Genomic DNA, 15244 nt, shown 5'->3' with positions numbered 1-15244 from the left:
ATGACTTGTGCCCACAAACACAATTTTACGGGGACGCAGCCACACCCGTTTTGTAACTGGTTGCCTGTGGCTGTTGTCACACTGCTGGCAGCGTCGAGTCATCGTGGCAGAGACCGTCCACGAAGCCTAAAGCACTTACTCTCCGGCCCTTCACAGAAAATACTTTGCTGAAGCCCCGCTCTCAACTGCCAGATCCTCAAGGGCAGGACCGTGTCTTTTTTATCTTTGCACAATGCCAGGCACATAGAAGGCTCTGGAAAATCCTTGCCTGCCGACTGAGTAGACCTCAGCCTAGGCGCCCTTGCCTGTTAAGTTTTTACCTTCAGAAAGGCCTTCTGGAAGGCTTCAGAGGCACGTGGTGCGTCCCAATCCAGCATGCACCCCTCAGTCCACCACTCCGTCATCGCTGTGCCGGGGAAGGGGCTGTACAGTGATGGACATCCTTTGTTGACAGATTAGAAACTTTCCCCGTGTTTTGTTGTTCTGAGAGCCTTGCTTGTTTCTCTGGGGAGGGGAGGAGATTTGCCAGCAAAACTGGGTGACATCAAAGGGAATCTCTGTGCAGGTGACTAGGTGACCTACATGCCTTGAGGGACAGCTGCCCCTGGAGCCCCGTCTCCTGGCCCTGGAGGGTCCCCATTGGACTGGAAAAGGGGGTGCAAAGATATTTCTACTTGGCAGAGTCTCTTGTGTGATTCTGAGACTGAATTCTGGGGAGGAATTTTGCATTTTGGACCCCTCCTTTAAACTCTGTATTTATGTTGGATGGAGTTTATAAGATGCATGGTGAATATTGGGTGGGAAAATGATCTTACAGAATAAACAGACTCTTTTAGTAAAATAATATCTATAACTTTTAAATTCAATGACATGACAGCCTTCACAAGGAAGCCAGATGTTGCCCTTGGCTCCTGGTGGAGCCCAGAAACACCAGGCACCGGGAGGAAAGGAAACCCTTCAGAGTGCCTGGGACATATTTAGAAAGGCCAAATCTGCTTTTAAAAAAATCATTTAGCTTTTCATCTCCTTATTGAGCATCCACCATGCCAGATTGGGCTACTTGTTGGGAAGAGGGAAAAAAGGCATAATCTTTATCCTCAAAAAATGTCACATCTGTTGGGGACACCCACATGTGGTCAGTCACACACAAGACATGAAGATTTGTAGAAATAAAGTGCAGCAGAGAAGGGGGACTTTTAAGTCTGCTACGCAGTCTGGAAGGTTCCATAAGGGGCAGCATTTAGAGGGAGATTTGGTGGGTGCGTAGGAGTAATTAGATGGTGAGCGGAAGAGGGTGTTCTAGGCAGAGATAAAGTCACAGCACGTGTGCAGGCCAGAGTTGAAATAACCCACGGTGTGTTCAGGCATTTCAGCAGAGTGGAGGACAGGGCCCCTGGACAGGTGGCAAGTCTGTGACATGCGAAGGTGGTTGGTCCTTATTCTTTATCTCCTCAGAAGCTACTGAGAATGTTTGAGCCGGGTAGTGAGGGGATGGGATCTGTATGCTACAAAGTTTGTTCTGACAACTATGAGGAGAGGGATTACAAAAATGAAAGACTATAGTTAGGGAGACCGGTATGGAAGCATCGTAATAGTCCAGGGGGAGGGCATGGTGGTGTGAACCAGCGCAGTGGCCAAGACGCTGGAAAGGAGTGGATGTTTGGGTACTAGAGACAGGTATGAGATGGAATGGACAAGCTTAGCCAGGGCTGCCTCATATGGTTGTGCGGGTTGTACACTGCACAACTCACTACATCTAAGGGGTACAGATTTATATATTTATTACACATATTTCCCAGCAGGTGGCAGTAGAGTGTCTTGAGGAGGGATTCCTTTTCCTAGGGTCCAGCAGCAGCCTAGGGACTGGGGAATAATTGCATTGCAGAACACAAGGGAGGGAAGAGCGTAAGATGACAGCCAAGTTTCCAACCTGGGCAATGAGGAGGCAAGAAATTCCATTCATGAAGGTGTGGAATGCAGGAGAGGGAGTGGGTCTGAATTTAAGACAAGTTATATTTAAGGGACCTGAGAGCCACCTGGATGCAGATGTCCAGGACACAGTTGGCTGCCGGGGTCTGTGGCTCAGGAGGGAGGTGTGAGGCTGCAGCTGAGGGAGCCACCTACATGCAGAGGGAGTGATGCCCAGAGGCAGGGAGAGGTTGCTCTGGGAGAATGTGCAGAAGGGAAGCGAGGAGGGCCCAGAGTCCTGGGCAGCCACCAAGATTTTAAGAGGCAGGTGGACGAAGGGTACCTCGAAGAAGAAGCGGAGGAGGTAGGTAGAGGTGTCAGGCTGACCAAGACCAGGGCGATCTCTGGGGATTTGGGGGGTAATTTTAAATGACTCCAGACTTTCTTTCTGTGTGCTTAGGGTCCAATCCGATTTGTGACCATATAAGACACTTCACTCATTTATTCCCCCATGCATTTATTCTGCACCTACTTATTTCTCCAGTGCCGGCTATGGTGCGGGAACCGTATGAGTACTGGGTGCATAGCAATGAGCGAGGCGAGGTATTGCTCTGATGGGGCTTACATTCTAATTGCTAATAATCTAATTAATGAGATAGCATCCGCTGGCCGTGAGTGCCACCCCACGTGGTAGGACGCACAGTGAGCAGAAAGCTGGTTTCTGTGGGGCGGTCGGGGAAGGCCTCCCTGAGCAAGATCTCTGTGCTCGGAACTGAACCCAGGTGGCTGCAGCATGAGTCAGGCGGGAAAGTGGGGAGAGCAGACCAGCCGGCGGGGGCCAGGCCAGGGGGTCTGGTAAGCCGTGGGCTGGGATTGGATTTTCCAAGTGCGGTGGCATCCCCAGGGAGGGATTGAGGAAAGGGAAGTGACTTGCTCTGATTTGTGTCCTACTGAGAGAGCTCTGGCTGTCACATGTCAAATGGGATTTTGCAGGGAGGTCGCCAGCAGGGAGACCAGCTGAACGCCATCACCTCCGTGTGATGACAACTGACTTCAGGGTGGCAGCTGTAGAGACATAGCACCCACAGGACTTCCACGGGAAGGGAACGAGATGAACCTAGGATGATGCTGCAGTTTTGGACTTAAGTCACCGTATGGTTGATGACATTTACGAACGTGGGGAAGATGGGGAGGGAACAGGCTCTGGGGCAGCTGGGAAAGCTCTGATTTCTGCTTTGCCACATTGGAGGTTCGAGCTTGTTAGGCAGGTGAATAGGGACCCAAGTAGGCGCTTGGGTCTGTGAGTGCAGAGCTCAGGGCAGAGGCTGGACCGGAGATAGAAACTTGGCGTCACATAGAAAAAGACAGTAATTAAAGCCAAGGGCCTGGCTGAAGTCGCTGAGAAGGAACATGGAGAACGGGGGTCTGGATGGACATGCTCTGTCTGAGGGCTTGGGGAAGAGGAGAAACAGCTGGCAGAGTGGGGTGGAGAGGCCATGGGGGGGAGGAGGGAGAGCAGAAGGGGTGGTCACAAATGCCAGGGAAGGAAGGGCTGGAGAGGGAGGCCGGGGAGAGGGGACAGAGGAGTGTTGGAGCAGCAGGTGGACCTTGCTGGCGGGTTTCGGGGGTGTGCTGGGAATTGAAGTCCGTTTGAGGTGTGCAAGAAGACAGTGGCAATGGAGATGACAGTTCTTTCCGTCAGTCACATGGGAAGGAAAGCTGAGAAACGGGGTAGTACCAGAATGCGACACAGTATCAAGAGAAGTGTAGTTTTGTTTTGTTTGTTGGCTCCTTAAGGTGATAGATATTAGACAATGGTTTTATGCTGACGGAAATAAACCATTAGGAAAAAAAATTTGTGATGGAGGGTGGTTGCTGTCTAGGAGTCTCTGAGAGGCTGCGGCGATGGGCCTGGGCCTGGCTCCTGGCGGGACAGGCTTCCTCAGTGACGGGAGCGAGGAGCAGAGAGAGGGGCCCAGGTGGGGTGGGGTGTAGACATGACCATGAGAAGATGTGAATACTCCAGTCTGACCGCTTCTATTTTCTCAGCCATTCGGTTATCCAAGGGGGAGGTGGTGTCAGAGGATTGAACAGAGAGAAGAGAGCAGAAATCATGGGTGTGGTGGGTGGGAAGACAGACTAAACATTTAAATTTAAATGCATACTCCTCGGATCCAGCTGTGGATTTCATGTCATCATAAGAAGAGACCCTCGGGCGGGACATGTGACAAGTACCCCCTGAAGGCAAGCGCACAGACAGTCTAACACCCTCTCTGACCCCCCTACCCCATTCTCCTGGGGTATGGGTGCTCACTGTTCATGTGATGTCCGCTCATACCTGGTAGAGTATGTGTCAGATGACACTCAAGGGTAGAGATGCCACTATGTCTTTCTACCTTTCAGTGTGGCAGTAGGGGACACCTTGCCTTGCTGACATGGGAACTCAAAGAGCCCATAGCGAGCCTCTTCAATGTCAGGATGGGCATTCTGAGCCGCAGATGAGGCTTTTGCTAACTCATCCACCAGTCCCAGGGTGTGACTCTGGACCAGGCCCCCAGAGCAGGGGAGGCTGTGAAGCTGTGTTGGAAACCAGCCCTGCCCTCCCCTACTCATGGCCCAATCTGCTGGTGGCCGACCAAGCTGCCTTCCTCCTCACATGCAGTCATGACCCATCTGTGGTTGGCTTCACGACCCCTTCTCATCCCCTAACCTTGGGGGAAGGGGCTGACACAGGGTCTGCAGGCCAGGCTGAACATGCTGCAGTCCCTTTGGGCGAACACAAAGGAACCACGCTGGAAGGACCCAGGGAGATGTTTGGAAATCTTTCTTGCCCTATGGTGGACCTTGTGAATTCTTAAGAGTTTCTATAGGAATCATGGACCAGCAACATTTTTGTTCCCTTAGGTTGTGCACCTTTTCCAACTTTGTTTGGGGACACAGTACATATTACTGAGTATCTTAAGCAAATAAAGGTCTACTTCTTTAATACGACTTTAGATTTCCAAGTTGTGGATGTGTCCTCAGTCTATTTCAGACTCAGTCTTTACAATCTGGTCTTCTCCATGCTCCTATTGCATGTTTTTCTCTAATCTCATCCATCAGCCCTCCACTACCCATCAGCTTTCACAGATTTCCTTTAATATTCACCCTACCTAGAGTATGCTTGAGAAGATATAAAAGGAAATGTATTCACTTAGCAGGTGCTTCATTAAAATCTCCCAAGGATGGCCCCCTTGCTGGAGAATCATCATCATCGGCATCATCATCCCCCCAAAAGGGTCTTGCTGAAGGTTTTACAGTGAAATGGAAACCCCAGCAAGGGTTTAATTAGCCTGATCAAAGCCTATATCTTTTTATTATAGTGCTTTCTGGCAGAGAGTTCAGAGTCAAAATTGATTTTTCCCTTTCAATGTTAAACTTTATTTTTTCCTCCCCTGAGGGTTTATAAGCTAGCCGCTTGGTTGCACTTTGGGTTATACTTGGCACGGCACCAGGCCATTTGGGATGGGCTGGCCCAGAGCTTCAGCTGGCACAGTCACCTGATGACATCGAATTGGGTAGAATTGGAGAGTGTGAGCCGGTAGGCTGTCCTTTCAAGAGACTCAACGTCAACCGTTATGCATGAGCAGATTGCCCCTACCTGCCTCCTGCAGTCAGGCAAGGTGAGCCGGGTGGGAAAGCCACGGCCAGCAATCAAGAGAGAACATATTGCTGAGCCGTAGCTTTCAGTGCATGAATGAACATAATCCATAACCACTACCTTGGAGGTCCTTAAGGCTTTGTGTCCTGGGCTCCTCTAGAGAGGCACTGGGGCAGGTGGATGAGGAAGGAGGGCTGTCTGCGACTGCATCCTGGCTCTTCCACTTCATCAGCTGGGAGGCCTTGGGCAAGTTACTCTTCTTAACCTCCCACCCAGGACCCACACTTCTCATTTGTTAAACGGAAATGGTCCCTACATTGGAACTGTTTCAAAGATTGAAAATGATCCATGCCAAGCATCTAATAAAGTAATCAGCATCCAGAAGACACCAAACGAATGGCAGCTATGAGAACAGTACGATTGAGTCACAGAATCATAGATTCACTCTCTAAATCGAGCACCTACTATGCGCCAGGCCCCACGATGAAGGATTTGCATGTATTATCTCATGGAATCTTTTTGTGGGTACAAGTATAATTCCTGTTTTTCAGAATGGAAAAGAAGATTTGGAGAAGTTGAGGAAAGTGATGTGAACAATCACAGGATGGTCAAGAGAGGATACAGAATTGGAATTCTGACCTCAAAATCTTCACCAGTGAAGAGAGAAGGAGGAAGGGAGAAGTTCTGCAAAGTAGCTAACCACAAATTCATTTCCTGGCAAGTCTAGTGCGCTTGGCAATGTACAATAGCCAACTTTATAAAATGTTCACGTGACATTTTATAACAGGGAAGACAGACTAGATTTTACTGTGGTAACAAACAACCCAAATTTCAGTGGCTTAGCTCAACATAAGGTCATTTCTCAGTCATGCTCCATGTCCCAAGTGACGTGGCAGGGCCAGTCAAGGGTCCAGGATGACAGAATTTTCACTGTGACGTGCGCTTCCATTAGAAGTGGGAAGAGAACACCACACATCGGCTTGTAGAGTTCGCTCCAGTGTGATTCTCACTCCTTAATGCTTCTGTTGATTGACTGTTGAGTCACACGGCCAAGCGCAGCAGGAACAGGGAAGCGTAATCTAATGTGCGTCTGGAAGGATGAAAGCTGGGCATTTCTGGTGAACACACTAATGACTACACCGCCCTTTAAACCCTAACTCACAAAAAGTTTTCAACTCAGTGTACTGGTTTTCAAAACCACGAGGTGGTCTGCGGTAGGTTGAAATTATTGCTCTCAACGATTTATTCCAAGTCCCTATGAGAGAATTATACTTCCCATTTCATGGACATCAGGCACTGCCATAGGACTTGCTGTGACTAATGATTGTGAGCAGAAGTGAGGTCTTTTGTCACTTCTTTTTGCCTGACATGAGAAAGGCCCATCCTATGTAGGGGGCTGCTCCATCAGTTGGCATCTTGGAGTGAACGGGCTGTGAACAGAGCTGCTGCTGACGAACGGTGTGAATGAGACATAAACCTTCACTGTTTTAAGCCCTTGGGGGTGTTTGTTACTGCAGCGTAACTTAGGCAAAGCAGACAGATACACTGTCTCTATCGTCCATTCTTCATACACAGAGAATAACGAAATTGACCATATAGAAATTCACATTTCCTGTCTATTTTGTGGAAGTATACCTATACTTTACAGTAGAAGTATCTCTGATGACTTAATGTAAACAAATACTATTTAGTTGAATTGAATTAATAGCACAAAAGTGCATTTTCTAAATTGGGACATCAGATGATACCTCAGAATTCTTATGAAAAATCTAGGAGGGGGATTGGAAACGTAGAAATGTTGTTTTCAAATGCAAAGTGTTAGTCTTGTCCTCACCAGGCAGTTGCCTCAGAAGACCGGAGAGTAATCTACATTCATGTCCACTGTCGGCAGAAATTGTAAGGATGAGATGTTACTATCTATAGGAATGCAAAGTCCTTTCTGGCTGAGTCCAGCAATCCTCATTAATTCAGATCCCATCAATTTGTAATTCATGGTAGGTAGCTGGGGCGGAGGCCAGGCTGGCTTTTACTCTTGCATTGCGCTTGTGCTTTGCGGGGCCCTGGCAGTCATAGGTTAGCATTTGCTGCTTTGACTATTCCCAGTGGCTTCAAAGGGGAGTCATTTGTCATTCTGTCGTGGCAACCAGCTGCAAGGTCCCTGGGGACAGTGGAGCTTCTTGCTGGTGCTGGGCCTCTGACTGCCTGGCTTCCCGTCCCTGCAAATCTTTGCTCTTCGTTGTTTTTCACCTGTGTGGTCCACAGGGGAAGAAATGGTCTGCTCTAATGGAATTCGGGAGGCTGAAAGGCCACCTGTGAGGTAGTACCATTACTGTGCCCATTTGAGAACTGAGGAAACTGAGACAGAGAGAGGTCACGTGAGCCCGTGACGGGAGCAGCTGTGGCTTGAGCCCAGGATGGGCTGATGCTACCAACGACATGCAGAGGCACAGATGCACTGAGCTACCACTGAGGGAGAACAAGCAGCTTACTAAGAAATTAACTCGACAAACGAGATCAGGCGTGGGTGGGTGCGCGGCAGCAGAGCAAGGATCTGGTTAACTGGAGAAGCAGCGCCTCTGGCTGCTGAGCTCTTTAGCAGGTGTGTGTGTGTGTGTGTGTGTATGTGTGTGTGTGAAAAATTTGCATGGCTTTCCCTAATGATCCTCTTCTGGTCATTAGAAATTGTCGGGTAGAACTGCTTCACTGGCAACCCGCTGTCAGCACTCACATTACCGAATGCCCTAGGAAATAATAAAACTCCATTTATTTAAGGATATGATAATTAGAGGCTTCACACTATTTGACACTCATCTCCTAATTTGAATGGTGCTGTTTCTTTCCAGGGTGAGTATTGACTTTAGCGTTTGGGTCAGAGCTAACTTTTAGATGCCAGTCCGATTTTATCTTGGGTTTGAATTCTACATTGTATATTTTGGGAGACCATCACTGACTCGAGCATCTATTTTAGTGATTCCTCATGGCCCATTTGGAAAAGGAAGAACCATGGATTTTCTGGTAGTGGTGTTTTAATAATGAACAATTTTTGGTCTTTACAACCGCAGTAATATATGGCTACTCTGATGCCTTGTCTTCTATTTATGGGAATGTTTAATAGAGTTGTAACATTAGGTCTCTTGTAGTATTCTTCCTTTTGGAGAAAGTGGTGGAAAAATTTAAGATTGTATGTGTGCTCTACAGCATCCAACATGAGATTGTTAGGACATTTGGTGAACCAGAACACAGCGTTCCCAAGCTGCTGAGGATTACAGAGAGTTTACATATTTGGGGAGCAGTTGTCATCAGTTTTTACCCAGCCAATGACACTACTTGGATATATTATACTGAAGCAGACATTTTGGAAGGAAGCCCTGAATAAATGTATTGAACCCAATGCTCAAAAAAGAAAGGATAGTTGGATTTCTTGATTTAATGGATGGTAGATTTAAACCTAGGCAAAATATATGTATATGTCTTTGAATTAAAAAAAAAAATAACTGCTTATAGAGATTTACCGGGAAGATACTTCTGTGAAGATTTTCACTCAAGTTCTTAGCATTTCAATCTCATCAATGAACTCTTTCCCTATGTTAGGTGATTGGGGTTATAGCTCTTAAGAGAAAAATGATAAATTCAGAGAGATAATGGCTGGCCAATGCAGGGATTAGTATACTTATTAAAAGGAGAAAATAAGATTTGAAAAATGTAATGGCTATAAAATATCACTACTAGAAGCAGCTTAAGAGCACCGTGATGTTAACCTTCAACCATCTTATCTTTTCAAATTCTGTAGTCTCATATTCTCCCTGTATTAGTAGCATGGCACTTTGATTATGGCAAAGAAAAATGGTTCTTGGAAATCAGACCTGACAGAGCATCACATTCTCCTAGGGCTGTTTTTGTAGACGATGCTTATTTAATTTCGATTGCAGTGCTGTTTTGTGGCACATCTCACTTTGATAAATGGTTGTTAAAAATTTGTGTGAATACCTCGAGAATTTTAAATGGAATTGATAACATTTGGAAACCAACAGAGGAACCTTAAAGAAAAAGAGGAACTAATGGTGGGAGAAAAGGGAAGAGGGCACCTTGATAGTAACAGAGGTCACCTGCACATTAAATTCCAGTTGTCTTTTTTAGGTGCATTTCTCTACAGAATCTGCATGAATCGGCAGCACTCACGATGCAAAGGGCACCGAACATGGGGCGCCAGACAGCACCGTCAAGTGGTCTTGGCTTTAAAGTTCCTGCTCTGTTAGTGCTTTTGATCTTAGCCAAGCCACTAGTCTTGTTGGGCCTCCATCTCCTCATCTGTAAAATGGGCAAAGATTCCTTCCAACTCAAAAATCCTGTGATCTGCGATGTGATTCGTGGGACTAAATTCATGGGAATAATGCCGAGTCAGCGATGGAACTGACGTTTCCTGCGGTGGACAGGTGCCCTCACCTGTTTCCAGCGAATACTGCCATTCGCCTTGGTAACCCACAGGTGGCGCCTTCTGGGAAGTCAGCCCTGCCCCCTTGTCCATAAAGTGTTAGCTGGTGTGTTTCATTCTCCACTTTCCCTCGTTTTCTATGCAGTATTTAAACCTTTCAGAAGTTCTCTTCTTTAAGAAAAACTTATCGGGATAGGAAAAAAAAAAAAAAAAAACCCCACAGATGGAAGGGAACTCACAGATTAAGAGGCTTACAGGAGATCTCAACCGATCACAGTGCATTAACCTTATTTCGATCCTGATTCAAACAAGCCGATTGGAAACCAAAAAAGAAATTATGACATTTGTGAGACAATTAGAAATTTGAGCACTTGGTAGATATTGGATCTGAAGAAATTATTGGTCATTATTTTAGGTGTCACAATGGTATCATAGTTACATTTTTAAAAAAGTCCTTATCTTTTAGAGACACACTGAAACATTTGCAGATGGGATGGTACGATGCTGCCAGGCCGTGAGTGAGTGGGATGTAGACGAAACAAGTCTGGTCGTGAATTGGCAATATCGGAAGTGAACAACGGGTACACAGGTTAATAATGGTACTATCTGGTCTGTTTCTGTGTAAGTTTTATAGGCTCCACAATAAAAAGCGTAAAACCCCCCAAAGACTCAGTGGGGACTAGTCGTTTGCTGAAGTGTTGGAAAGGGCTGCCTGTCACAGTTGCATAATCGTTGGGGGTAAATGTGGAAGTTCATCAATCAGCAAGGCTGTCGTGGGAGCTGACTGGCAACAAGCCCGGTGCTGTGTGGCTGTCATCTTGCCTCGAGGCCCATTTGCCCTCTATAAATAACAGTCTATATGAATGCTTTACTATTTTAACGCACATTTGCCACAGCTGCTGAGCATGTTTGTTTACGTAGCTATGAAACCTTCTGTAAACATCACTATCTCAAAATTGCCCATGTGTCAGGAACATAAACGGCCCCCTTTAAAAATATATTTGCAGATGAGACACGGCCAACTCCTAGATGTCTGGGTGGCTGGTGTCAGAATTTTCCAGGGTTTGATTCATTTTCAAAAATAGAACCCCATGACTGGAAGGTTCTTGAAAGGTCACTTGGCACATCCCTGTGACTTCAGGCAGGACCAGGCCGGAGCCGTCCGTGAAGGATACGGGGCTGTTCTTCATGGGTGTGAGCCCATGTTCCATGAGATCCCTCGGGCAGAGATGATGGGCTCACTTCCTGCCTTTAAGGGGCCCACTTCCATGATCTAAAAGTGGAGCGGACTCTGCAGTGCAGCTGGCATTGGAATACGGTGCATCCACGGAGCCCCCCAGCCTGTGTGGGGCCTGAGCTCCCAGCAGACTGCACGACCCAGGTGGCCAGCTGCCTGCAGGACAACTCAGGACTCCGGAAAACACCACATTGGGATCACCATGTGGCTGGGACGTGCACGCTAGGAAGAGGGCACTGCGTCAAGGTTGCAGCGTGGCGCTCATCCCTGAAAGAGGTCTGCCAATCGAGCCCACTGAACACAGTAGCTTAAGGTCAACCGAGACGTTTTTGAAAGAAATAACGAGTGCGGCAGAAGCTGTTTTGTGTCAGCCTGCTGTTTCCACTGCTCCCTCCAGTCCAGCTCTACAATGAATAATTAGACTCTTGTGAATTTGTTTTCCTCTGTGCATTTGGTCCACATTTTTTTCCCCTATGGGTTTGATACACTGAAGCATTTTTTTCCACTCAAGGGTCTGTTTAATGTCCATAAAACCCAATTGTGCTTTTCGTTCACAAAGAAAACATATCCCACTGAAGCTTAAGAGAGTTTTGCTAGAGGTATTGAGTTATACAAATCCCATGAGGAAAAGACCAAGACATGTCTAGCTCCCAGACACCTCCAGAACTTTCTAGAACACCTTCCTCCACTTTCCAGAAATTAGAAAACTTTTGTTTTGGAGGGGAAAATTAATAGTAGTTGCCTTTTCCCAGCGGCAGGGGTGAGAGTTTTGATTGTTTTTGCTGGTAATTACCCAGTTTTCTGTAAGAAAGCCACGGAAAGGCTGAGGAGTGCTCAGAGGCAAGTATCATTGTTCACTACTAAGAAAACGATGTTTCTCCCTTTGGAAAGTCTCACTCATTGCGAGCTGTCATCAGAGAGATGGGGTCTGCCTGGGGAAGAATTCACGAAGATAATTTGCTTGTTCCAGATTCATTTATTTTTCAAGATTGGGCTTTGGTTTGGGGGAACGCAAAGGGTAGCTCCTGCAATTTGAAGATCAGATTAGCATCAGTAACTAGAGGGTACATACCCAGTGTTTTTTGCTTCTTGAGCTCAGAGACGCAACACCGCCCTCCCTCACGTCTTATTGGAGAAATTTACAGTGAGAATCCAATATAAAAACTGCATGGTGAGTGGTCAGTTTATCCTGCCAGAGGCTGCAGCTCAGCAGCCACCACTAGGGGGAGCCAGAGCCCCTGTGCTCAGCGGAGGCTGAGGAAGTTTCTGGTCTGGAAAGCGATGGAGCTCCCTGTTGGAATCGTCATCCACCCCTCCTGCTGTCCTCCACCCAACGAGTGCCTCGCAAGTACACCCCCAGATCGGGCTCAGGGTACAGATAGCCCTATTAACATCAGCACTCATTTCGCAGTAGTTATTTTGTTACTCTGTAAAGCCAGTGTCCGGATTAGTCCCTGTTCCTTTTGTTTTGTGTAGAGACCTCTCACATCACTGAGCGCCATGCAACGCCCTTTGCTCACATTTGCATTGTTTGCCGCATTTAAGCAACGTATTGCAAAGTTCACACCACCACAAGAGAAACTTGTCGGACACCGTGAGGTGCAGGGAGGTAGCAACATGGGACCAATGGCTTTCCTCTGAAAGAGACAACCTGGATTAGGTCACTTGTTACAGGTTGATGAAGAAACTGGGGCCCGCCTGCCAGTCATGCATTTTCAGATGATAGAAACCAACCTGAGCCTCAAGTTGAAGACTTAAAAAGGCGCAGAAGGACAGACTGTGTCATGAAAGAGGACTGCAAGGCTAATATCAATGACTCAGAAGAACAGTAAAGGAATCCCTGACTTAGGGCTCTAGTGCAGACATTTCCTGTGAGGCACTGGAATGGCCTGAGTCAGAGTTGATGGCTCTTTGGGGGACGTTACAGATAACCATGGGCAGAAACTGCTTTGCTGTTGGAATGTGTAACATGTGTAAAGTTCAGATATGAGTGCAGACTTCAATAAAAACAGACCGTTTTCTCTATTTTGAGAACAGATCATCTTCCCTAAAACACACCAACGATTAGCCAGTAACAGCAGAGGGGCAGAAGAGTCAATGGGATTCAGATGAATGGATCTGCAATTTTCTTCTTTTCTGCCAGAGTTACTTATGAGTCTGCAGCATTATGTCTACTGAGGGTTTGGGAGGTAGAGTGTGGAGAAATGCTAGGAGCTCACATGATACCAAAAAAACCAAAAAACAAAAAAAAACCACCCAATGCTATGAGTCTTGCAAATGGCTCCCAATGAATGGGTGAAACCGCATTTTTATTAAAGCAGTTTGTCAGATTTCCTCAAAGCCTTGACTTTCCCTCTTAACTTGATAATGAATAACCTCAAGTATTTAAATTAGCAATGTTTAAAGCCACTTAAAAAGTGCTTTAGAGACAGATCAAATTTTAATTTAAGAAAATATTTGGAAATTTAAAATGTATTACATGGTAATTTTTCATCGTTCATTAATTTATTTTCCAAAGGGCTTTTAAAAACTAAATGGTTAGACTTCTTGGTGGATATACTTGAGGTTACAGGACACATAGGCATACTATTTCATGAAGCAAGGGGATTTTGTCCATAGTGAGTGAGATTTCGTACTCTCTAGCTTGTAGTAAATAAGGACGTCAGGTCTAGTTTAAAACGAGCATCTACCCCACAGAAGTCTCAGGATGGAGCACGTCTTACCTGTGGCTTCCACCATTCCTTCCAGGATGACCACAATTTCCAGTTCCTCTTTGGGCAGCTGGGCTTTGGAGATCTCCCAGAAAGGACTCTGTTGGTTAATTTCGTGGCTAATGATCAGTGGTGACACCAGAAACAGACGGTCATCCCCTGTGTAATACCCTACGTTGATATCCGTCTGGTTCAGGGGGATGAACTCCCCCTCTGAAGTCTGTTTGGATTTGATCAACTTGGCTCTGATGGAAGCCTCCACGATGTGGGAATTCCTAAGGTCCCCTACCCGGAACATCAGGCACAGTTTCCCATCCCGCATGGAGATCACCGCATGGGTGGAAAAGACCAGAGTCTCTGCCCTCTTCTTGGGTTGAGATATTTTCACAAACATGCATCCCACCATGAATGCATTGACAATGGATCCCAACACAGATTGGATTAAGAGGAGAATAATTCCCTCCGGGCACTTATCTGTGATGACCCGGTAGCCATAACCAATGGTGGTTTCTGTCTCTATTGAGAATAAAAAAGCAGAGACAAACCCATTAAGGTTGGTAACACAGGGAGTCCATGAGGGGTCCTCTATGTGGTCCATATCTCCTCGGATGTATGCAATTAACCACCAGATCATTCCAAAAAAGAGCCACGTCACTGTGTAAACCATGACGAAGATCAACAGGTTGAATCTCCATTTTAGGTCTACCAGGGTGGTGAAGATGTCGGTCAGGTAGCGGTAGGTCTCCCTCACGTTGCCGTGATGGACGTTGCACTTTCCGTCTTTCCTCACGTACCTCTGGATTTTCCTTTTGGTCCGGTCTCGGCTGATGTGTCTCGGCAGGTCGTCCCTGGCCTGCTTAGGCAACTTTGGCTGGTGAATGGCCACAGGGCTCTCGACATCCTGATCCATGGAGTCGCCCTCCAGGACGTTAGCTGGTGGTTTGGAGAAAAGAAAAGAAAAGAAAACCAAATGAGATGCTGGCTCTTTGAGGATAGTGGAACCGCACACTTTGTGTAGGGTAGTAAAACCAAATGCCTTTGTGTAGCTATAAACAAAGTAGACAAAGCCATTTTTATGTGGTGCCATCTGGGGAGGCCTCCGGTTGACTTGGACTTGTGTGCTCTTCGATCTAGCTTGTGTAAGTACTTCACCACCCTGCCTGCCAGGAAGGAGCTAATTGCTGCAAAATGGTCTCCCTGCCAGCAAGTTCTACTGAGTCAGCTCTTACAGAAGGATGTCTCCCCACTCTATCTGAGATGTTGTGGCATCGGAGAGGCAGGGAGCTCTGAATAAAGAAGACATCTTTAGATTTGGA

General features: G+C 46.7%; 1 protein-coding gene across 1 annotated transcript in view; it reads right to left on the bottom strand.

Annotated features, from left to right (window-relative positions):
- KCNJ6 (potassium inwardly rectifying channel subfamily J member 6) overlaps positions 1 to 14853 on the bottom strand; it is a 79721-nt gene extending 64868 nt beyond the window's left edge. The window contains exon 1 of the mRNA XM_069474949.1: positions 13941 to 14853. Coding sequence (XP_069331050.1) covers positions 13941 to 14838 — 898 coding nt within the window. The 5' untranslated portion in view covers positions 14839 to 14853. The remainder of the gene's footprint in view (positions 1 to 13940) is intronic.
- Between the last annotated feature and the right edge of the window lie 391 nt (positions 14854 to 15244).

Source organism: Eulemur rufifrons, chromosome 7 (genome assembly GCF_041146395.1).
Source record: "Eulemur rufifrons isolate Redbay chromosome 7, OSU_ERuf_1, whole genome shotgun sequence".
NCBI classification, from domain to species: domain Eukaryota; kingdom Metazoa; phylum Chordata; class Mammalia; order Primates; family Lemuridae; genus Eulemur; species Eulemur rufifrons.
Note: the sequence above shows the minus strand (reverse complement) of the source record. Positions and strands in the feature narration are given on the sequence as shown.